This window comes from Megachile rotundata, chromosome 8 (genome assembly GCF_050947335.1).
Source record: "Megachile rotundata isolate GNS110a chromosome 8, iyMegRotu1, whole genome shotgun sequence".
In the NCBI taxonomy this organism is placed as follows: Eukaryota; Metazoa; Arthropoda; class Insecta; order Hymenoptera; family Megachilidae; genus Megachile; species Megachile rotundata.
This window is the reverse complement of record NC_134990.1, coordinates 7,864,913-7,890,723: the sequence shown is the minus strand read 5'-3', so window position 1 is coordinate 7,890,723 and position 25,811 is coordinate 7,864,913. Positions and strand designations below refer to the sequence as shown.

General features: G+C 32.7%; 1 protein-coding gene across 3 annotated transcripts in view; it reads left to right on the top strand.

Moving 5' to 3' along the window:
* Window positions 1-25,811, top strand: part of nAChRa7 (nicotinic acetylcholine receptor alpha7 subunit) — a 317,950-nt gene that overhangs the window by 257,309 nt on the left and 34,830 nt on the right. For all 3 annotated transcript variants that reach the window (XM_076535177.1, XM_076535178.1, XM_076535179.1), the window contains one exon: window positions 23,797-23,977. In XM_076535177.1, coding sequence (XP_076391292.1) covers window positions 23,797-23,977 — 181 coding nt within the window. The remainder of the gene's footprint in view (window positions 1-23,796; window positions 23,978-25,811) is intronic.

Genomic DNA, 25,811 nt, shown 5'->3' with positions numbered 1-25,811 from the left:
TGTAATCGAGGATTGTTGAATACAAAATAGTGACAACATTATTTTGATGATTTTAATACTATTGGAGTTAATAGTTACTTCTGATTGACGCACCTGATAAACTAATTATACGGCAAGGATTATACTTGAAAATTTGTAAAGTTGACATTTTAAAAAATAGGGAATTTGAAAATTTGTAAGTTTGTAAACTTCTAAATTTGAGAAGGTGAAAATTTAAAAATTTGTAAATTTAAGCATTTAAAAAATTGAGAGATTGAAAATAAATTTGTAAATTTGAGAATTTAAAAAATTGAGAATTTGAACACCTGCAAATTTGAAAATTTGAGAATTGAAAAAATTGAGAATTTAAACAATTGTAAATTTGAAAATTTGAGAGTTTACAAACTTACAAATTTGAACACTTGCAAATTGGTAAATTTGAGAATTTAAAAAATTGAGAATTTGAACACTTGTAAATTTGAAAATTTGAGAATTTAAAAAATTGAGAATTTGAACACTTGTAAATTTGAAAATTTGAGAATTTGAACACTTGTAAATTTGAAAATTTGAGAATTTAAAAAATTGAGAATTTGAACACTTGCAAATTGGTAAATTTGAGAATTTAAAAAATTGAGAATTTGAACACTTGTAAATTTGAAAATTTGAGAGTTTACAAACTTGCAAATTTGAAAATTTGAGAATTAGAAAACTTGTAAATTTCTAAATTGGAGAATTTTAAAAAATTGAAAATTTCAAAATTTGAGAATTTGACAATTTCAAAATTTGAGAATTTGAAAATTTGTAAATTTGAGAATTTTAAAAATTAACAACTGAGGAATCCTTCTCATTAATCACCCAAAAATTCCGTCAATCAAAAAATCTGTAACCATCCATCGTTTCAAAACATTATCAATAACCAAACCCCATCTAAATCCGTTAAAATGGTTAAAATAATTAAGCGACCAATCACCGACAAAATTTCCCCGATTACTCGACTACCGACTAACGAATGGCGAAAGGGTTAAACTGCAGGGTACAATAAATTCCGGCCAATATAAACAGACTGTTTGCATAACGCCGCATATCTAATTTCCATTTGAATAAATGTCGGCTGTCGCGCGACTTTTCATCGCGGCCATGCAGTTTGGCAAATAAACGAATGTTTGCTGTCACAATATTTCTCGTTTGTGTATCTGGAACGCTTTCGGAATCATGCGTTCTACCATTTTCATAAATTTCCTTTCCGTTAATTACCAGTTCCGCTCTTGGCACTGCAAACTAAGCTTTTCTTCTTTCTGTGTCCCTTCTTTTTCCACTGTACATTTTTCTCTTTCATTCCGCAAACAGCCACTTTTCGTCTTGCCTCGAACATCGGTCCTTTTTATATATTTCTTCTTAGTAGACAATTTTTGATTATTCCATTTAATTGTGAAATTTACTTTCATTGTTTATATTTTCATTTTTCTGTAAAAAATTTGATAAGAAGTTCCAGGTGGTGCATTTATCATTTTGTAGATGGTTCACATTATATTTATGGAGTTAATTATCTTAGATAATTTTCTAGATAATTTAATGCATCTGAAATTATAAAATTATTTTACAATTTAATGATTTGATTTAAGATTTTCCAGGAAAATGTTCACTTTCCCTCGAATGCAATTGTATTAAAAATTTAACATTCTTTTTAATTACTAGAAATTATATTCCCAGTTCATTCTGATTTGAAATATATTCAATTGAAATTTATATATCTGCAAAAGTTTTCATTTTTCATTTTCACAAACTTTCAAAGAAATTTAGGAATCTATATATTCAATTAAAATTCAAATATTACTCACTGCAGTACTGCATTAACATGCACAGCTGATACCCTGGGATCGAACATGTCAACCATTTCTTATTTTTACACAAAAATTGCTAAAAATTTATCTGCACAATACCCAAATAAAAATGTCCATGAAATTTTATTTAATAGCTGAATTTATAAATTAATAAAAATAACAATTGATACATAAATTATTGTGAATTAATAATGATAATTATAAACTTATTCAAAAGTACTATAATAATAGTAATAACTAGGAAATTATATTGAAAAGGAGCAGGCAGAGAGTTTTATAACCGAATAAAGAGCAAACAATATCTTGATGTAAAAATTTTATCTTAACATTTTAACACTGAACGTGTATATTATGGCGATTAAAAACAAGAATGAACAGATTATAACAAAACTGTGGTCAACGTGCTCATACATTGATAAAAACAATCAAGAAGGCACAACTCGATTATGCAGGAAAACCGTCATGAATTGCATTTCCAACAAATTATTCAAAATTATTATCAAAAAATATTAATTGAGTCACTTTTTGCAAATGAATCCTAAAAGAAAGACAAAAATTAGAAATCTGTGCAAACCGATTTGCGTGTCTTCAGGGATCAAAGGCAAAGCAAACTGTTTCATCGCACTTGTAGCCGGGCTTCTGTCAGAAATTAACGCGTCTTGGGACGACGTAATCAGGACGCGGTTTTAAGCGACATATTTTTCCGAATATTCTTGATCATTGATCGTTCTGGTAACAGTGCATGGGTCTGATTCATACGATAAATATTCGCGTCACGAAATTCCTTTAAAATGTCATATTTCGATAAATTTGTATATGGTTACTTTTCATGTAGTTTCAATTTTATTGGGATTTTATTATTTTATTGTACAATAATTTTATTGCAACGTTATTTTAATTTTATTATAATTTTGTTGTAAATGTGTTACTATTTCATTATGACTTTGCTGTACAATAATGTTAATTTCACTAGATAATAATTTTGTTGTTAAGTCATTTCAGTATTATGATAAATTTATAAAATTATGTTAAATTCATCATATAATAATTTTACCATAAAATTCTTTCAATTTTATTATGACTTTGTTGTAAAATAATTTTTATTGCATTATATAATAATTTTATTGTAAAGCCATTTCAAACTTATCATAATTTTATAAAATCATGTAAATTCATCATATAATAATTTTACCATAAAATTCTTTCAATTTTATTATGACTTTCTTGTAAAATAATTTTTATTGCATTATATAATAATTTTATTGTAAAGCCATTTCAAACTTATCATAATTTTATAAAATCATGTAAATTCGTCATATAATAATTTTACCATAAAATTCTTTCAATTTTATTGACTTTGTTGTAAATTAATTTTTATTGAATTATATAATTATTTTATTGTAAAGCCATTTCAAACTTACCATAATTTTATAAAATCATGTTAAATTCATCATATAATAATTTTGCCATAAAATTCTTCCAATTATATTATGAATTTTATTATGCATTTCATTATGTATTTTATTATGCACTTTATTATGTATTTCTCTATGAATTTCATTATTGAGTTTCATTTAAATAACATAATTTTAATGTAATCATTCCATTACAGTATTTAAATCCTACAACAATGTTATGTAAAAATGTACTGCTCAAAAAAAAATTGATTTTAATTAAAAGAAAATAAGCGGAACACAAAAAGTCGATTACCATGAATCGGTAAATTTCGCAAACACGAATGTTTCACGAAGAAATCGTAAAATATTGAATTTCCATTTCGGGTCAATTGAACTCGACCGTTGTACAAGGGTTAATTACTCTACAACGCAATTAGAGAGCCGGATTGAGTTTAATTAAACTTCCAGCAAGAAACAAATCTATCAGCAGCATGTTTATTTAAAATGTCATTTCTCGTGTAAGTAATCTCCTAGATCGGTAAATCCTTCTCCTCGTTAATTTCTTTTCTCCGCTCGTATTTACCGAAGTTGCCGGTAATCTAATTAATGAATTTCGTGCTGCGTTCCGAATACAAAGCCAGCAACGTCGAATGTTCAAGTACCGGCGATAAAATGAAAGTGGAACGAAAGTCGTTTAATCCGCAGGGCTCACCAATTAACAGTATCAACAAATGACCGACTGGGCAAACCATCTTCCATTTTATAAATACGATCCTATTTTCACGGCTTCGTTTTCTTTTTCTGAAAACTTCTATCGACGGTCGATAACTTTATATAGAAAATTGCTATTTGATAGAATGATTCTCAATTTTTTGACAATTTCGCATTTTTATATTTTTGAGTTCTCAAATTTTTTCATTTGGAATTTTGAAATTTTTAAATATTTGAGTTTTCGCGTTTTTGGGAGGTAAAAATGATCAAGTTCTGAATTTTCGAATTTCTAAATTAACGAGTTTCTGCATTTTTTAATCTTAAAATTCTAAATTTTTAAATTATCAATTTTCTGAATTTTTAAATCTCTTTTGAGATTCTAAATTTCTAAATTTCTAAATTTCTAAATTTCTAAATTACTAATTTTCTGTAATTTTTAATCTCTTTTAAGATTCTAAATTTTTAAATTACCAATTTTCTTAAATTGCTAAATTTCTTAATTCACAAATTTGTAACTATTTATTTGTATAGCTGTAACTTTCTAAATTTGTACATTTACAAACAAGTACATTTGCAAATTTCTTTATTTGTTATATGTAAATTACTACATATGTAAATTTGTAAAATTGTCAATTTGTAAAATTCTTAATGTGTACATTGTAAATTTGTCAATTTATCAATTTATCAATTTGTCAATTTATCAATTTATCAATTTATCAATTCATCAATTTGTCAATTCATCAATTTATCAATTTGTCAATTTCTAAATTTGTGATTTTATCAATTTGTAAATTTGTAAACCACTTAAATATCCACATTCCAAACCTTTAAAAAACCAATAACCTCCACACTGCACATCTATCACCTCCAATTTGCGCAATTCATTTTTATTCACCCAGATTTGCATAAAAGGAAATGAAGACATAGATGCCATAAAGCCTGCAAAAGTAGAGATAGCAAAACAGCATTTTAATAAACATCCCTTTGAAAAGCAGTGTATTGTTTATTGTTCGAATTATGAAAAAGAACAATACTCTATCCGTAGCAATGGAACATTCTGTCATTGTTTCGACTAATCCAAATTACCCTTACAAAAAAACATTATAATTACTCAAAATGAAATTACACCCAGAATCAACGAATCTAATTCATAAAATTATACATTCCTCAAAAGAAATGATCATAATAACTTTCTTCCTTTTATTACAAATTCAAATAAAATTTCTGAAACACATTTTTACACAATTTTTGAAATACATTTTTACACCATTTTTGAAATGCATTTTTACACAATTTTTTAAATGCATTTTTACACAATTTTTGAAATGCATTTTTACACAATTTTTGATATGCATTTTTACACAATTTTTGAAATGCATTTTTACACAATTTTTCAAATACATTTTTACGCAATTTTGAAGTATATTTTTTTCCTGTATTTTGACGCAGGGATTGCATACATTTTCGACAATAATTTTGACGGTGCTTTGTGCGATACTCCTGCAGAATTCATGAGGTGCAAAAACGCAATCACTAGCGCTTTCCGGATGGAAATGCTCCCTGATGAGACTGTTACCGGTCGTTTTCCGGTCCGGACAAATGACCCTAAACGCATTAAGCTTGTTTCACCCACATCGACATGACAATTCAAACTTTGCTAGTCCCATTTTTCTCCTCACGTGATTCGCCTTGACATCGACATGTACGAATTTTTTCTCTAAGATTCATCTTATACTGGCACCAAAATCAATTATAGACTTAAATAGTAGACATTTTTATATATTTTTCATATAGATGACATTTTTATATATTTTTTTATGTAGTAGACACTTTTATATATTTTTCATATAGGAAACATTTTTATATATTTTTGGTGTAGGAGACATTTTTATATATATTTTATATAAGAGACATTTTTATATATTTTTTATGTAGGAGACATTTTTATATATATTTTATATAAGAGACATTTTTATATGTATATGTTTTATATAGGAGACATTTTTATATATTTTTCATATAGGAAACATTTTTTATATTTTTGACGTAGGAGACATTTTTATATATATTTTATATAAGAGACATTTTTATATATTTTTTATGTAGGAGACATTTTTATATATATTTTATATAAGAGACATTTTTATATATGTTTTATATAGGAGACATTTTTATATATTTTTCATATAGGTGACATTTTTATATATTTTTTGATGTAATAGACACTTTTATATATTTTTCATATAGGAGACATTTTTATATATTTTTCATATAGGTGACATTTTTATATATTTTTTGACGTGATAGACACTTTTATATATTTTTCATATAGGAAACATTTTTATATATTTTTTATATAGGAGACATTTTTATATATTTTTCATATAGCAGACATTTTTATATATTCGTGTTAAAAATTGCTACACTGTAATTTGTATTATTACACTGATTTTTTAGCATCATACTATAAAATGTTGTCTTCACACAAAACACATAAACCAAAAAAGAATTTGATTTTTTTGTACTTGCCTGAATCAAGAGAAAGAATATTATATCTATAAGTTTAGATTATGCACAGTCCCTCCAGGAAACCATCAAAAAGCAGGTATCTATGAACAAGTGGTCGTGTCCGAGAAGATTTCGTTTCGCACGAGCGATTTCCGGATCGGTTGCAGGCGTCGTGTCTGTGACTCGATATTAGGCCACCGTCACAAACACTGTCTGACTCTTGTGCAGCCGCATATAACAGAGATATCCGATTAATATGGCATAAATATCGTTTGAAGCGACTCGACACGTTGTACACTTCGATGCAACTTTGTCCCTCTTTAGCACCTGTCTACCTGATATACTTTTTACTTCAACATTTTGCAATTTTTGAAAATTTTTCGTTTTGCATTTTTATGTTTGATAATTTTTGTGTTGTCATGTTTTCTGGTTTTTAGGCTTAGAAGGTGTAGGTTTTTAGATTCAATAGTTTTTAGGTTCTCAAGCTTTTAGATTCATAGGTTTCCAGGTTCATAAGTTTTTAGGTTTTTAGGCTTACAAGGTTTCAGGTTTTTCGATTCACAAGTTTTTAGGTTTTTAGGCTTAAAAGGTTTCAGGTTTTTAGATTCACAAGTCTTTAGGTTGATAAGTTTCTAGGTTCACAAGTTTTCAGGTTTTTAGGCTTACAAGGTTTCAGGTTTTTAGATTCACAAGTTTTTAGGTTCATAAATTTCTAGGTTCACAAGTTATTAGATTCAAGTTTTAGGTTCACAAGTTTTAGGTTTTCTGGTTTTCAGATTTTCAGCTTTGCAAGTTTTGAAATTTTTGTTTTTTTAATTTTTCAATTTTCACGTTTGCAAACTTCTCAAATTCACGTCTCTCCATCTCTAAATTTCTGTACTCCCAAAGTCCCATATTCCCAAATTTCTAGACTGCAAAATTCCTACATCTTCTGTGTCAAAAGTTCACAACTCCCAAGGTGTCCCCACGTTCCCAAATTGCTTCGTCCCCAAATTTCTAGGTTACAAAATTTCAGGACACTCAAATCACGATTCCCATATTCCCATACCCCAAATCCCAAGTTCTCCAAATCCCTACACCCACATCCTATAGCTCCAACTACCCAAATCAGCACCCACAAATTCTAGTACCCCCAAACATCCACATCCCCAAATTCGTCGAGCTCCAAACCGCATATTCCTAGAACCTCAAATTCCAAAGACCTCCCCAATTCCCGACCCACAAATTGCGATACCCCAAACATCGCATCCCCAAATTCATCGAGCTCCAAACCGCATATTCCTAATTCCCAAATTCCAAGTGCACGAAATACCTCCCCCATTCTCCCGCCTGCTCCAAAAAAATATCAATCTCCAACCCCTGCCGTCCTTAGTCCCCATATTTCTCTCTAGGTCCATATCGTGCGTCGTAAAAGGTCGAAGATGTGGCTTAATGCATGACAAAATGAGTTTACATTCGTGACGAGGATAGAATCGTTTGCTGGTACAAACCGGGATAGAAAGAGGAAGCCTCAGAGAGGGTCGAGAACAGTGGAGGGGGTGGATTCGACTGCATAGGGAAGTTGGAACAGGGCCAAAGGCAATATGCATTAGCCATCGCGTATTTTGAAATTCCAGCCAAAGCAGATTAAATCGTATCCCCTGGACCCCTCTTCGGGGCTCGAGCATGTTGGGCCTCGTCCTCGCGATTCTTCCTTCGACCACCGTGTCCTACTGTCCTGTTTGCGGATGCATAATGAACACCGGCCCTCCACTGCTACACCCTAGATGCCTAAACTTTTATAGCGTTTCGATTGCCGCACTGATCGATATGCGGTCACCCAAATCTGACGAACACTGGCCGGATTTCGTTCTGCATTCACTGCTAATCGTTCGAACCCACTGGATACACCTAGCTTCTATGTTACCTCGTATAACGCGGTTTTTTTCGAGAGTATCTTTTTTTTATTTCGAGTTGGTGTGACCTTTATTTGGAATTACGTGGGTTTTGACTGAATTGCTGAGTTGGTTTAAGTAACTTTATGGGGAATTTATGAGGTGGATTTATTTGGAATTTAGGTTTGGATTGGGGGTTTGGATTGGAAGTAATTTTGGGAGTAAGGTGGAATTTTTAATTGGTAGTTATTTATTAGGGATTGGAGTTTTGCAACATGGAATTAGTATTAAGATAGATTTGCTAGTTTTGGAATTGCTTTAATTTTGGGAGCAACGTATAATTCTATTGGTAGTTATTTGTTGTGAATTGGAGTTTTGCAAGATGGAATTAGTATTAGGATGGATTTGGTAGTTTTGGAATTGCTTTAATTTTGGGAGCAACGTATAATTCTATTGGTAGTTATTTGTTGTGAATTGGGGTTTTGCAAGATCGAATTAGTGGATTTGGTAGATTTGGAACTGAATTACTTTTGGAAGCAAGGTATAATTTTATTGACAAGTTATTTGGTGTGAATTAGGATTTTGGAAGATGGAATTAGTGGACCTGATAGTTTTGGAACTGAGTTAATTTCGACAGCAATGTTGAATTTTATGGGTAGTTATTTGTTGTGGATTGGGGTTTTGCAAGATGGAATTAGTGGATTTAATAGTTTTGGAACTAAACTAGTTTTAACAGCAAGGCAGAATTTGATTGGCAAGTTATATGTTGTGTATTAGGATTTTGGAAAATGGAGTTAGTGGATTTGGTAGTTTTGGAACTGACTTAATTTTTGGGGCAAGGTAGACTTTTATTGGTGGTTAATTATTGAGAATTAGGGTTTTGAGAGATGGAGACAATTCAATGATTTTGGGGTCAGATAATATTGTGAGCAAGATTGAATTTTATTGGTAGTTATTTATTGAGGATTAAGCCTTTGGTAGATGGAGCTAATTTGGTTGTTTCTGAACTAAATAAATTTTAGGAGCAAGGTAGAATTTTATTGGTGGTTAATTATTGAGAATTAAGGTTTTGAGAGATGGTGTCAATTTGATGGTTTTAGGACTGACAAGTTAATTTTTGGAGCAAGGTAGAATTTAATTGGTAGTTATTTATTAAAAATTAACGTTTTGGGAGGTGGAATCAATTTGATGGTTTTGGAACTGAGTTAATTCTGCAAGCAAGGTAAAATGTTGTTGGTAGTTATTTATTGTGGATGAAGGTTTTGGAAGATGGTGTTAATTTGGTGCTTTTTAGACTGACAAGTTAATTTTAGAAGTAAGGTAAAATGTGATTAATAGTTATTTTTTAAGGTCCCATGTCTTGGAAGATGAAGTCAATTTGATGGTTTTAGTACTGCGTTAATTTTGGAAATAAGGTAGAATTTTGTTAGTAATTATTTATTGTGGATGAAGGTTTTGGAAGATGGAGTCAATTTGCTGCTTTTTAGACTGACAAGTTAATTTTAGGAGTAAGCTAAAATGTGATTAATAGTTATTTTTTAAGGATCAACGTTTTGGAAGATGAAGTCAATTTGATGGTTTTAGTACTGCGTTAATTTTGGAAATAAGGTAGAATTTTGTTAGTAATTATTTATTGTGGATGAAGGTTTTGGAAGATGGAGTCAATTTGGTGCTTTTTAGACTGACAAGTTAATTTTGAGAGCAATATAGAATTTCATTGTTAGTTATTAACGATGAAGCCTTTGAAAGATGCAATCAGTTCATTGCCTCTTGATGTTCAAACCTCTCAACTTAAGTTTGGGAGCAAGTCCAGATCATGATGTTCGAACAAATCTGAATCCTAACGTTGACTCTCATATGCTTAAAATACAGTTACATACATACGGACAATACAATTACACTCAGTGTAGCTGGTTAAACTTTATCCTACATAGGTATTGAAGAGAACAGAATTTATACAATTGAGGCTCACAGATTTCCATCTCGCGTTTTAACCACAAAAAATTTAGGAATCTGATTATTTCGAATTTTCAGGATTTGCACCTCTATTTTTAAAAATAAACTGTATAAATAATTGAACCCATAGAACTTCAAAGCAATATTATTCTACAAGCTGTAAAAGCGATTTCCACAGACGTCTCCTCGTTACGTTGAAGAGCACAAAAGAGATCGAAGTAAAGATCCATGGCAGAGACGCATCGTCGCTGCAAAGGAAAAACGTCCATCGCAGGTGTGCGTTCTTGGAACATCGGTGCGCAATAATTTATCCCGGGGATCATATACATACATAGCTATATCATATATCACATTCACGATGCGCGGAATGAATTCCACCTGCTCGATTGTATCTACGATATCTCTGGCACTGTTCACGCCCAGGGGCCTGAAAACCACTTAATCTTCGTCGAATGGAAAGGGTTGGGTTGGGTAAAACCGATGGATAGGGGTTGCCAGCATTCGGAACTGCATACTAGCGAAATCGCGCTTTCCGTCACCGTACCACCGATATATATTGTCCGGCGTCCTGGAAACGATCTCTCAATACCTAATTACTGGAAAGTCATGCGGCCGTGCCTAGCCAAACTGATTTAGGCTTCAATAAGCCCCGCACGATACCTAACCCCACCTTCCTGGTTCGGCCTCTCTTTCGTTTCGGATCTCGGGTTGACCGCATTCCGGTGAAAACGGTAATTGAAGTGCTCGTTGATGTTACACTGTACGCATGACTAAACGGCATTTAACGTTCGGTTACAAAGACGCCGGATAATGGGAAATTCGCCGAGTGTTTTGCTCCGTTGCGTACCAAATGGCCCATTTTCGAAACCTACAAACTTTTCGCTTATTTTCTTTTCGTTCTTTTTGGCTTTATGGAAACTTTTACTGTGTTGGGAATTGTTAGTAGAAATTTAGATAGGGTTAGAAGGGTTTAGAGAGTTATTAGGTTGAGGTCTGAGTATTTGGGGGTCTAGTTAGGTATCTAGGTAGGTAACTAAGAGTTAAGGTGTTTAGGTGTCTAGGTAGGTATTCAGATGCTAATGTGTCTAGGTGTCTAGATGTCTAGGTAAGTATCTAGGTGTCAAGGTGTCTAGGTGCCTAGATAGGTATCTAGGTGTCATGATGTCTAAGTGTCCAGGTGTCTAGGTAGGTATCTAGGTGTCAAGGTGTCTAGATGTCTAGGTGTCAAGGTATCTAGGTGTCAAGGTATCTAGGTGCCTAGCTAGGTATCTAGGTGTCAAGGTGTCTAGGTGTCTAGGTAGGTATCTAGGTTTCATAATGTCTAGGTGTCCAGGTGTCTAGGTAGGTATCTAGGTGTCAAGGTGTCTAGATGTCTAGGTAAATATCTAGGTGTCAAGGTGTCTAGGTGCCTAGCTAGGTATCTAGGTGTCTAGGTAGGTATCTAGGTGTCAAGGTGTCTAGGTGCCTAGCTAGGTATCTAGGTGTCTAGGTGTCTAGGTAGGTATCTAGGTGTCATAATGTCTAGGTGTCTAGGTGTATAGGTGACTAGATGTGTAAGTGTCTGAGTATCTAGGTATCTCGTGATCTATATATCTAGGTGTGTAGGTATTTAAGTGTATAGGTAACTAGCTGTATGGGTGTCTAGATGCGTAGATGTCTAGATGTGTAGATATCTAGATGTGTAGATATCTAGATGTGTAGATATCTAGATGTGTAGGTGTCTAGATGTGTAGGTGTCTAAACGTGTAGATGTCTAGATGTGTAAATGTCTAGATGTGTAGGTGTTTAGGTACCTCGGAACCTAGATATCTATATGTTCAGGCTTGTAGGTGTCTAGAGACCTAGGTATCCAACAATCTAGATATCTAAGGATTCAGTAATCTGCGAATCTACCAACACAAATATAAATTGCAAGATTCTAAAGTATCTAAAGATACAATTACCTAATATCTGAAAATAAAGTCATCCTTTGATACATACAAATAGTTCCACAGAACATGTGCACATATATACACATACAAACATTACCCTTAAAATAATAGTACCATATAAATGAAACTAACAGTACACTCATATCCACAAAAATAACTATCGACCACATCAAAAGATTTTCAGCAAGTACCATCCAGAATTTAACAACAAGACGATGGGTTTAGCAGATCGAGGGGTACAAAGCGATTGTTCAATTCGAACGAGGAAATCTGGTCTGATACGACGAATCCCAGAACATTTTCGAGAACTATCTAGGCGGCACTGGCTTTGCCAAATGTCGTGCAATAATGGAGTTATATCTGCAGAGCCGGTTGCACGCCGGAGTTTCAGATCGACAATGGTGTCTCGGTTCAAGTAGCTATTTAATTCACAATGATGCTCTACAACGGCTGGGAATCCTTTACCGAAATACGGAAAATCCGAGCGAGTGATTTTTAAATGTCGTGAATGTTTTAACACTGCGGAGCTCGAACCTTTCGACCGGAGGAACTCTACAACTCCAATTCTTTTCCGGAAACGAATGTCTCGACTTTGCCCCCTTTTAAATTGCGCGACATTGTTCGGGCTATCCTTCTTGCTCCAGAGTCGTACACTTTTCTTCTGTTTCGATTTCACATCATTTTCCATGTCACTCTTCTATAATTTCAAAGCTTTAGAGCTTCAAATGTTTCACGTTATTCGACCACTTGTGGTAGACTTTCGTGACTGGGCAAATTTTTAGGTTAGGTTCAGATCTTTTAAAGTACACTTTGTTAAAGTACACAAATATCCAACTATCAAACTTTCCTAATTTCAAAACTTTTCTTAATTTGCTTAATTTCCTTAATTTTCTAAATTTGAAAAATTAACAAATCTCCCCCTAAATCCATAAATTTACGACTACTACTGAACCGCTACGACCGTAATACAGCAATAAAAAACGCAACAGAGTATCAAATACATCGATATCTCGGTACTTACCCAAGTGACTGACTTATATGATAGATAGCTGGTTTTATGGAACCTGTAGATTAACGGTGGTTCTCTAAATAACGTTGCCAGCAACCACGTCATAAATTTAGCCCAGGGGTTGACTTATCATCATGGTTTAAACCTCGAATTGCGTGACCCACCTCTATCAAACATTTATCCTCTATACAATGGTGGTTCGAATGTTTCGAGCTTAACAATAGACATTCATTTAACGTTTCCTTTTTAATTTTCTCGTTTATTTGCGATTTGTTACAAATTGCGATAAACACATCTCTTATGAGGGTACAATCGCGAAATATTTCAATGCATTGTTACTATTATATTTATTGTTCATATTGGTCATTGTTTATAATTTCTTTGTTAATTCTATTGTGTTGAGAATTTAATTTTTATTTATTTTTTATTAACTTGTTGGGGTATCAAAATTAATTTAGTGATTTTCATTTTTATTTATTTTTTATTATCTTGTTGGGTGTATCAAAATTAATTTAGTATTACTTAATTTTTATTTATTTTGTATTAGTTTGTTGAAGTACCAAAATTAATTTAGTACTATTTAATTTTTATTTATTTTTTATTAGTTTGTTGGGATATCGAAATTAATTTAGTATTATTTAATTTTTATTTATTTTTTATTAGTTTGTTGGGATATCAAAATTAATTTAGTATTATTTCATTTCTATTTATTTCTTATTATCTTGTTGGGGCATCAAAATTTATGCAAGGTTTGTACTTTCTGTTGTAATGAAAATAAAACATATTTTTGTTAACAAATTACTTTCTTTCTTCAGTTAATTTTATTTCACGTAACAATTTTTTTTAATAGCGTAATATTTTGGAATATTCATTTTTAATTTATTTTATTATCTATTATTTTTATTGATCAAATTTAATATTTCAACTAACATATATTGTATATGTGTACTAACTCACATATGAATATAATATCAACATATAATATAATATTAATATATTAAATTAATATGTTAAATGTATATTACTAATTAATATATAAATACATTAATTACCACGTAAAATGATATGTTTAAATTAATACATGTAACATATGTAATAATTAACACATGTCACTTGCCATATTAGTTACAGCATTAAATAAACTTGATTTCCATTAAATTTAATTAACAAAAATTTTTAAATCAATGAAGTACAATTTGATACATTTAATGTCATTTAACTTATCAATATTATTTGACACATTTAAAATTTTTTACTTTAAATCAACATTTTTTGAATTTTACTTCAAATCATAATTTTTTGAATTTCACTTTAAATCAAAATTTTTTGAATTTTATTTTAAATCAAAATTTTTGAATTTTACTTTAAATCAGAATTTTTGAATTTTACTTTAAATCAGAATTTTTTGAATTTCACTTTAAGTCAGAATTTGTTGAATTTTACTTTAAATCAGAATTTTTGAATTTTACTCTAAATCAGAATTCTTTGAATTTCACTTTAAATCAGAATTTGTTGAATATGACTTTAAATCATATATCAGTACAAAACAGAATTTAAAATCAGATAACAGTACAAACCACAAAAAAATTTAATTGCATCACAAAATGAATTTGTCAGACCATTGCACTAGGACAAAGAACAAAATTCCAAAATGTGATTTTTATCGACATATCGCAGCCCGAGCCATTCATCCCGAACCACTCGTTTCCACTTAATTTTGTCCCGTTTACAAGCTCTGTCAACCATTCCCTTTTTTTCTGATTTCGTGATTGTAAAATTCGCTTGACGGCATCAAACGAGAACTCGCACAAAAGACCCAATTGCAAACCAGCCGGCATCATCCCTCTTCCCATTCGTAGCTACAGCCCCGATCACGAGCGTGCCCCTCTTGCCCTTCAGGTTCGTGTCGGGTTGTTCGAAAGGGTTTGAAGGTTCGATGAACCGAAACTATTTTACCTGGGATGCACTTCTGCATTTGCGTGTGTGTCGTGCACAGGGTGTTCTATTTAAATTGACCTACTCGGCTATCCCCACAGGTATACAGAGATATATTTTGCATAAAAATTACGGAATTTCACGGAGGAAAATTATCTGTAGTCGAGTACGGGAGGTTAATTACGTTTCTTTTTAATGAATTTATTTTTTAATGCGTTCGAGAAATTGGAGAAATTTCGTTCTGTTTTGTGGTTTGATATTGAATGTATTTTATAGGTTATGTTTATGTATGTAGGTTAATGAATTTAGTATATGATTAAACTACAAAAATAACTAAAAAATTATATATTAAAAAATAGTATGATTTTCGTATCTGATACATGAGTGAATTTTTTGTAGTAGATAGATGTGCTTGTATACTGCATAATACTCTGTATGCAATTGATAAGTCACATTTAATATGCAATTTTGTAGCCTAACAATTTTTACTGAAAGTTTAACAAGTTTTAAATTTTTTTTCATAAAACTTAAACTTGACAGTATCTGTTATCAATAATCAATATTTTGAAAATTATTAATATTATCAATATTATCAATAATATCAATAATATCTATATTACCAATATTTTCAAAATTACCAATATTATCAATATTCATAATTACATTTCATCATACCTCTCATGCTCCCTCTAATTAAATAATGAAAAAGACAACCATCCCAAAATACAAAAATAAAACATCCCAAACATAAAAAACTATAAAAAATTCAAAAATAAATACTACAAATATCTCGTTACAGAAAATTAAATTTAATGTGTACATGTATAGACATATATTTACAAAACACCGTGTATGTACAAGATAGATAGCTGTCGATGGCTGAAACGCCGAGGATAGCACAACCAGTCTAAAGGAACTTTATTAAATGAATTTTTTCAGAAAGGAAAGCCAGCTGCAGTGTATTGAATCGAACTTTATCGGAACGTGGCCGTCGATGCATGAAATCACGGTGGATTGTTAATATTCTCTAATGTATGCCAATATCGTTTGTGGTTTTTTATCCGGGATGTTCGATTGAAAATGGAAAGCAAGACGAACCTTCTATTGATACAATCAAGTGACCCGGTACTCGAAATGTTAATCGTTGCATCTCATTCTTACGGTTCGGTTAGTTATGTGTGGAATTACGGGTAGGTTACGATATTATCGTTCAATTATGCTCGTGTGGTGTGTCTTATGCGGTTCAGGAGATAACGTTCTTTTGTTGTACAACTGATAATTGGTTGCTTGGAAATTTTAGGGATGGTATGGATATTTGTATGTTTGAGAAAATAGAAATTTAGATATTTGGGAAGATAGGGATTATGGGGGATAGGGATTTAGGAAATAGGAATTTAGGAAGGTGGGAATTTAGGAAGGTGGGAATTTAGGAAGGTGGGAATTTAGGAAGGTGGGAATTTAGGAAGGTGGGAATTTAGGAAGGCGGGAATTTAGGAAGGTGGGAATTTAGGAAGGTGGGAATTTAGGAAGGTGGGAATTTAGGAACATGGGAATTTAGGATGACAGGAATTTAAGAAGGTGGGAATTTGGGAAGGTGGGAATTTAGGATGGTGGGAATTTAGGAAGGTGGGAATTTAGGAGGATAGGGATTCAGGAAAGTGGGAATTTAGGAGGATGGGAATTTAGAAAGATGGGAATTTAGAAAGATGGGAATTTAGGAAGGTGGAAATTTAAGAAGGTGGGAATTTAGGAGGATAGGAATTCAGGAAGGTGGGAATTTAGGAGGATGGGAATTTAGGAAGATGGGAATTTAGGAAGATGGGAATTTAGGAAGGTGGAAATTTAAGAAGGTGGGAATTTAGGAGGATAGGATTTCAGGAAGGTGGGAATTTAGGAGGTTAGAAATTTAGGAAGGTGGGAATTTAGGAGGATAGGGATTTAAGAAGGTGGGAACTGAGGTGGATAGGGATTTAGAAAGATAGGAACTTAGGAAGACAGGAATTTAGGAAATAGGAAATTAAAAAATTTCCACTTTGCCATTTCCTCCTTAGACTCCCAGCTGAGACTTCCGTTTCAAGGTCATCTAACCATGCGCCACGTTCATGCCTCTCACCAAGCATACTCAACAATTGCCTAAAATTACATTTACACCCGCTGTCCAACGTCGACATCTCCACGAGCGCATCCGTAAAACGTCTCCCGTATTTATACTGGTAATTGCGAGTAATTCGCGCGTAAAATTCCAGCCCGTTACGAATCTGGCGGAGTATCGTTAATGAACGTCCGCGAAACTCGGAGGAATCGGACCGTTCATTCTCGATTATCGTTTCTGGCCCGCTACCACCCTGTCCTTACGGACAGCTCACAGGGAAATATGATTTTGAATGGGATGCATCGGAACGATTCCACGGGGGCACGAATATAAGGCGGGTGAACGGTATACATAATACACTCCCGCATCCAGCCGACTAAGGATTGGTTGGAAAGCGGCCAGTTGGCCGCAACCCAATCCGTTATTTCATTCTTTTTGAATCCACCCTCTGTGCTCACCCTGGCTTGCTTCTGCCTTGCCACACCCACCCAACAGGACCAACAGCCACCCTTCCTGACTCGTCCTCGCTTTCACGGCACACTGCACCCCGTGTGCTTCCACGCGTCCTCTTCTTTCCGCCGCATGCGAAATTCGCGCGAACACCCCCTTCGACACCGACATTAAATTACCAGCGACCGGGGGATGATGCTACGTGACCGATCAATTACCGCCCTGTTCCAACGGGATGGTACAGTAACCGATGTAAGGTAATCGAGTATTTTTAGCGGAGGCGCTCGGTCTGCTGGCTTTTTCAGTTAGCGATGGAAGAGCTGTTGCGGGATATTTTCTTTTCTGTTTTTTAATAGGCGGGGGTTGGGTTAGAATGGGTTTAATACACGTTAAGATTAGGTTAGGTTAGATTAGATTAGGGTTGAGTTAGACTGGAGTAAGCTGGGTTCAAGTTTAATTAGATTAAGTGTTAGTCCAGCTAATTTTGAAATTTGGATCAGGTTGTAGTTGAACTAATTTTGAAATCTAAGCTATTTATCTGAGGGTAAGGTGGATTAGGTTAAGGTTAGGATAGATTAGGTTAGATTCACAATTACCTAGATTAAGTTAGATTTGAGTTAGACTAGATTAAGTTTGGTTCAAGTCACATCAGGTCACATTAGATTTGAGTTACACTAATTTTGAAATCTGAGCTTTTTATCTGAGGGTAAGTTGGGTTAGGTTAGATTGAGTCAGATTCACATTAGGCTTTATCAGGTTGGGTTAGATGAGATTAGGACTAGATTTGGATCGCTTTAAGTTTGATTAGGTTAAATTGAAGTTGAGCTAATTTTGAAATCTGAGTACTTAGTCTGAGGTTAAGTTGTATTAGGCTGGGATTAGATTAGATTAGGTTAGAATTAAGTTTGATTAGATTATGTTGAGGTTGAGTTAGACTCGATTAGGTTCAGTACAAGTTTAGTTAGATTAATTTAGAGTTCAGCTAACTTTGAAAATCAAGATAGAGTTGAGCTAATTTCGAAATCTGAGCTTTTTATCTGAGGGTAAGTTGGGTTAGGTTAGATTGAGTTAGATTCACATTAGGCTTTATCAGGTTGGGTTAGATGAGATTAGGACTAGATTCGGATTGCTTTAAGTTTGATTAGGTTAAATTGAAGTTTAGCTAATTTTGAAATCTGAGTACTTAGTCTGAGGTTAAGTTGTATTAGGCTGGGGTTAGATTAGATAAGGTTAGACTTAAGTTTGATTAGATTATGTTGAGGTTGAGTTAGACTCGATTAAGTTCAGTACAAGTTTGGTTAGATTAAGTTAGAGTTCAGCTAACTTTGAAAATCAGGTTAGAGTTGAGCTAACTTTGAAATCTGTGCTCTTTACCTCATGGTAAGTAGGGTTAGGTAGATTGGGTTGCATTTATGTCAACCTAGATTAGACTGAGATTAAGTTAGACTAGATTAGGTTTATTAAGAATTTGGTCAAATTAGGTTCAGTTTAAGTTTGATGAAATTAAATTGATATCAAGTTCAGTTACATTTCATGGAAGCTAAGTTAAATTAGTTTTGGTTGAGTTCAGTTAGATTAGACTGATGTTAGGTTGGACTAAATTAGGTTACATTCAACTTTGGTTAAATTGTATTCGCTCCATGTTTGGTCAAATTTGACTCATCTTTAAGTTTGATTAGATTAGGTTTAGGTTTAATTACACTAATGAAATCTGACTTAATTTAGTTATCTATTAAATTCGACTACATTAAGCAACCTTAAGTTAAATTAGACTGAGATTAAGTTACGTTAAACATGTACATTTTAATTTTGTTTAAAATTTCAAACAATTATTATGAACTATTCTATAATTAATATGAACCAGTAATTTTCGATAAACACAAATTGAGTCACCCTAATAAATATATCCACATCCGTACACAAGAAAAATGTTTGAATTCGATTCACCCTTAAACGCGTTAGTCAAATTGACTTCCCTTTTTCTCAGCGTATCCGTGAAACGTTGATGCACCTTTAACATCGTAACTACGAAGTTACTTTTATAAAGTAGCAGTCTGAAGGAAAGACGTAGAATAGGATGCAGAAAGATAGCGAGCTAGCAATCTATCTTTTCTCTGACTTTCCGATAGTTCTCGATTTGCCGCCAGTGTAGTTAAATGAAGCAAGCTGAAAGCGAGAAGGGAATCAAGCCTGCAAGTTGGATGGTTCTCAGTTCAATGCTCACTCGTCGTTCTTCCTAATGATTGCTTTGGTTTCGAGCTTTAAATTACCTGCCGGCGAAATGGCAAAGGGAGCTCGCCGATATTCCGTTCCTGAATTTTTGCGACAACCAATCTATCTGGATTACTTATTCTGATACCGGGCTTTTTCGCGCCGAAAATTTTGTTTAGTTCCGTATACCGAGTGTGTAGAAATTTGGGAATTTGGGGAATTTGGGATATTTGGGATTTTGGAAGTTAGGAATTTAGGGATTTGGGAACCACGGAATTTAGGGAATTTAGAGAATTTAGGGAATTTGGGAATTTAGTTATTTGGAGTGGTAGAAATTTGGGAATATAAGGATTTGGGGTTTTAGAAAATTGCAAATTTTTGAATTTTGGAGTTAAGAATTTTGGGATTTAGGAACTAGGGAATTTAAGGACTTAGGAATTTAGACATTTGGGAGATTGAGAATTTTGAGATTTTAGAACTAGAGAATTTAGGGACTTAGAAATTTATACATTTGGGAGATTGAGAATTTTAAGATTTAAGAACTAGGGAATTTAAGGACTTAGGAATTTATTAATTTGGGAGATTGAGAATTTTGAGATTTAAGAACTAGGGAATTTAGGGACTTAGGAATTTATTAATTTGGGAGATTGAGAATTTTGAGATTTAAGAACTAGGGACTTTAGGGACTTAGGAATTTATTAATTTGGGAGATTGAGAATTCTGGGATTTAAGAACTAGGGAATTTAGAAAATTAAGAATTCAATAATTTGGGACATTGAGAATTTTGTGATTTAAGAACTAGGGAATTTAGGGACTTAGAGATGATGGAATTCTGGGATTTAGGAACTAGGAAATTTTAGGATTTAGAAACTAGGGAATTTAGAGACTTAGAGATCTAGGAATTTTGGGGTTTAGGATCTAGGGAATTTTGGGATTTAGGAATTAGGGAATTTTGGGATTTAGGAACTAGGGAATTTTCAGATTTAGAAACTAAAAAATTTTGGGATTTAGAGACATAGGAATTTTGGGATTTAAGAACTAGGGAATTTGGGAATTTAGAAATTTACTAATTTGGTTGTTCAAGAATTTTTTTATTTCACATCTAGGAAATTTGGAGATTTGAAATTTAAAAAATTGTAAGATTTAAACATTTAAAAATATATGAAGGAATTTGATAAATTAAACACTCAAAAATTTGTGAATTTATAAATTTATAAATTCGTACAATTTAAATGACCTAAACTTGAGAATATGAATATTTATAAATTTGAAAAATTTTAGATTTATATATTCATGAATTTCGTAAACTAAAAATTCAGAAGTTTGCATATTTAGAGATTTACCAATTTGTGAATTTCAAGTCATATAAACTTGCAAATATACATATTTAGAATTTTGATAATCTAAGGATTTAGAAATTAAAATATTTACAAACTTATAAATTTGAGAATTTCAAAATTTATAGTGCAAGAATGATATAGTTTTGAGAGTTGAAAGATTATAGTGAAATATAAAATACCCTTTCACATTACCGTTTCACATCGAGTCTTTTAGGCTGCTGATTTATCCGGTGATGTACAAAATGGATACGTCGAACTATAATGGCAGCCAAGACGTTGATGCATTGGCAAGCAGCCTTTCAAAGCTTTTACTGAAATCTTCATCCTAATCCACAGATTAGCACTCTTTCACGTGTTCTCTGCATTTATAATGTCATAAAAATTACTCAAAGAAAATGTCTCCCTCTTTAAATATTAAAACTTTCCTTCAAACCACTCTTCACATTCTTAACTTTTAAAATTAGAATAACTAAAAAATTGTTTAAAACGTACATGAAAGTTAGCTCAACAATATGTTTAAAGAAAGTAAATATTAACGCAATAATTTTATATTCTTTTAAAATAGTAATTTTATTTATTCTTTAAATTGTTGAATAAATTTCTGTAATTCCTAAGCGGACTGAAAAGTAACATTTCGTTCGCAACTGGCCCGGATAACAATAAATCGATTTCAGTTCGGAACGAAATTCCTAACAAGATGCAGTGGTAATTCAATATTTTAATTTTCGGAAACACCTGCGCCCGAGAACAAAGCGTCGTTAGAGACAAAAGGGTTCGAATGAAAGAACTATTTTATTTCGGTCTAGAGATTTTATTTATCTCCCATTCAGCTCGCGCTGGAACTCCATATTGTAACAACTCTGATACGTAATCTCCATTAAACGTCCTCACTTATCATTTTCAATATTGATCAGTTATGGTAGTTGCATACTGATTAAATTCAATGGCTAGGATAAATATAGTAAATGCACATGATGCATGTGACATGTGGTCAATGTGACGTATGACGAACGTGATTCATGTTACATGTAGTAACGCATGATGACTCTGATTTATGCGACATGCAGTAAATGTAACGTGCGATCAACGTGATTCGTGTAATGCGTGATTGATGTGATTCGTGTAACGTGGAGGAAGTGTAACTTGTCATGCACCAGATTCGTGTAACAAATGTGACATGTGTGGGTAAATAGGACATGTGTTAGAAAATTTAACAAATGACACGTATGAGTGAATATGACAAACATGTCTCATGGGTTAACATAACACATATGGCACATATGAAACTTGATGAACGTGGTACATATGGATAAAAATGAATATTACACATACGTATAAATTTGATGAATGACACACATGAATAAATGTAACACACATGATACACATGTGTCAATTTGATAGATATGGTACATATGAGTTGATATGACAAATGTAACATATGAGTTAATATGATACATAAGTTTGACACAATATACCTTATGACATGTGTGACGCATATGATACATATAAGTAAGTTTGATAAACATAATACATATAAATAAATTTGACGAACATGACACATATGAATGAATGTGACAAATATGACACACATATATAAATTTAACAAATATGGTACATATGTGTTAATATGACAAATGTAACATATGGGTACATATGAATTAATATGACAAATGTAACATATGGGTTACATATGAATTAATATGACAAATGTAACATATGGGTTACATATGAATTAATATGACAAATGTAACATATGGGTTACATATGAGTTAATATGACAAATGTGACATATGAGTAAATATGAGTTAATATGACAAATATAAGTTTGACAAAATATACCTTATAACATATGTGACAATATGACAATGTGACATATGTGACACATATGAACAAGTTTGATAAACATATGCATATAGATAAATTTGACATACATGACACACATGAATGAATATAACAAATATGACACACATGGATTTTGACAAATATAACAATAGAAGTCAATAAGCAACATACGATCCCTACTAATATATCAAATACAACTCATATGAGGAAATACAACCAACAGCAAACAAAGTAATCTTATTATTCAAACACTTCCCCCACAAATTAAACTTTAAATTGCAATACTAATGCAAAGTAAATAAACTTCACCTATGTCTATCATAAACATACATTATTACTATCTCCACTAAAATACTTAAATTTAAATATAAGAAAATATATTCTTGACTATAAAAACAATATTTATAATTAAAATTACCTATTGAAACAAATTTTAAAAAATCTCCACCGACTAAAATATTTCGTTGAAACTTCCTTACAATATTTTCGTCCATAAACGAAAACCTATGTAAAAATCTTATAGTCGACTTGATTTTATCACGAAGCCTACCTTGAATATTCATCGGTTATCCTTCAGGTGTCTACGCTTCAGGTGTCGCATCGTCTATCTATTTTTAACCGTTGATCGAGAGCTGAAGAATACCGTGGATATTGTTTAGAAAAAAAAGCAAAAAAAAATCAATCGAACCCCGTTTAACGTTAACGATTTGTCGGTTACAGCGCCGACGAAGGGTTCGACGGTACTTACCCGACCAACGTCGTCGTCAAGAACAATGGAACCTGCTTGTACGTACCGCCAGGTATATTCAAGAGCACTTGCAAGATAGACATAACTTGGTTCCCCTTTGACGATCAACGTTGCGAGATGAAATTCGGCTCCTGGACATACGACGGCTTTCAGGTGAGTCCCGCCAAATGTACTCTGTTGATAACAATTTGTTTTGTGACTATAGTGTGCGTACAATAGCGTGTTTAAGGTAGATAATGCTAGGACATAAGTGTACTGGTGCTAGTCTACATAGTTGGTGCTGGTTACCTTGTAAGGTGTTGATTTTTAAGTTTCTTATTTTGTGGTGATTGGGGATGTTGTTAAGAAAGGAAGGCAAAGGAGGGAAGAGATTTTTTAGAATTTAAAAATTTATACTTTTGTAAATTCCTGCAAGCTTAAATGATGAATTGGCAAATTTTTGGGTTTACAAATTCTTCAATACTGAAGTCCATATATTTCTAAATTTCTATATTTTCGAGTCTTTACATTCCCAAATTCCTACACCCCCAAATCTCTACATCTCTAGATTTCTACATCTTCAAGTTCCTATGTTCCCAATTAGCTAAATTCCCAAATTTCCACATTTCCAAATTCCTACATTTCCAAATTCCCATATTTCCAAATTCCCAAATTCCCACACTCCTAATTTTCCACATTTCCAAATTCCCACATTCCCAAATTCCCACACTACTAATTTTCCACATTTCCAAATTCCCATATTTCCAAATTCCCACATTCCCAAATTCCCACACTCCTAATTTTCCACATTTCCAAAATCCCATATTTCCAAATTCCCACATTCCCAAATTCCCACACTCCTAATTTTCCACATTTCCAAATTCCCACATTCCCAAATTCCCACACTCCTAATTTTCCACATTTCCAAATTCCCATATTTCCAAATTCCCACATTCCCAAATTCCCACACTCCTAATTTTCCACATTTCCAAATTCCCATATTTCCAAATTCCCACATTCCCAAATTCCCACACTCCTAATTTTCCACATTTCCAAATTCCCATCTTTCCAAATTCCCACATTCCTAAATTTCCACACTCCCAATTTTCCACATTTCCAATTTCCCACTTTCCTAATTTTCGAATTTTCCAATATCTCAATTTTCGACTTTCCCTATTATTCAATTTCTCAATTTCCCAATTTCCAAATGTCTCAGGTTTCCACTTTCTCAATTTGTCATATACTACTTGCCTTACCTCCTAGTATATACTACTTGTCTTACCACCTATCATATACTACTTGTCTTATCACTTGCCATATACTACTGGTCTGACCACCTGTCACATTCTACTTGTCTGATCACTTGTCATATACTACTGGTCTGACCACCTGGCACATACTACTTGTCTTATCACTTGTTATATACTAGTGTCTTACCACCTACCATGTACTACTTCTCTTACCACCTATAAGTTACTACTTGTCTTATTACTTGCAATATACTACTGGTCTGACCACCTAGGACATACTACTTGTCTGATCACTTGTCATATCCTACTTGTCTTACCACCTACCATGAACTACTTGTCTTACCACCTATGAGTTACTACTTGTCTTACCACCTATGAGTTACTACTTGTCTGACCACCTATGAGTTACTACTTGTCTTATTACTTGTCATATCCTACTTGTCTTACCACCTACCATGTACTACTTGTCTTGCCACCTCTAAGATACTACTTGTCTTATTACTTGTCATATCCTACTTGTCTTACCACCTCTAAGATACTACTTGTCTTATTACTTGCCATATACTACTGGTCTTACCACCTGGCATATACTACTTGTCTGATCACTTGCAATATATTACTTGTCTTACCACCTGGAACATACTGCTTGTCTGACCACCTATCGTATACTACTTGTCTTACCACCTACTATATATTACTTGTCTGAAATCCCTACATTGAACATTAAAAATATAGAAATTTAAAAACTTGAAAATTTA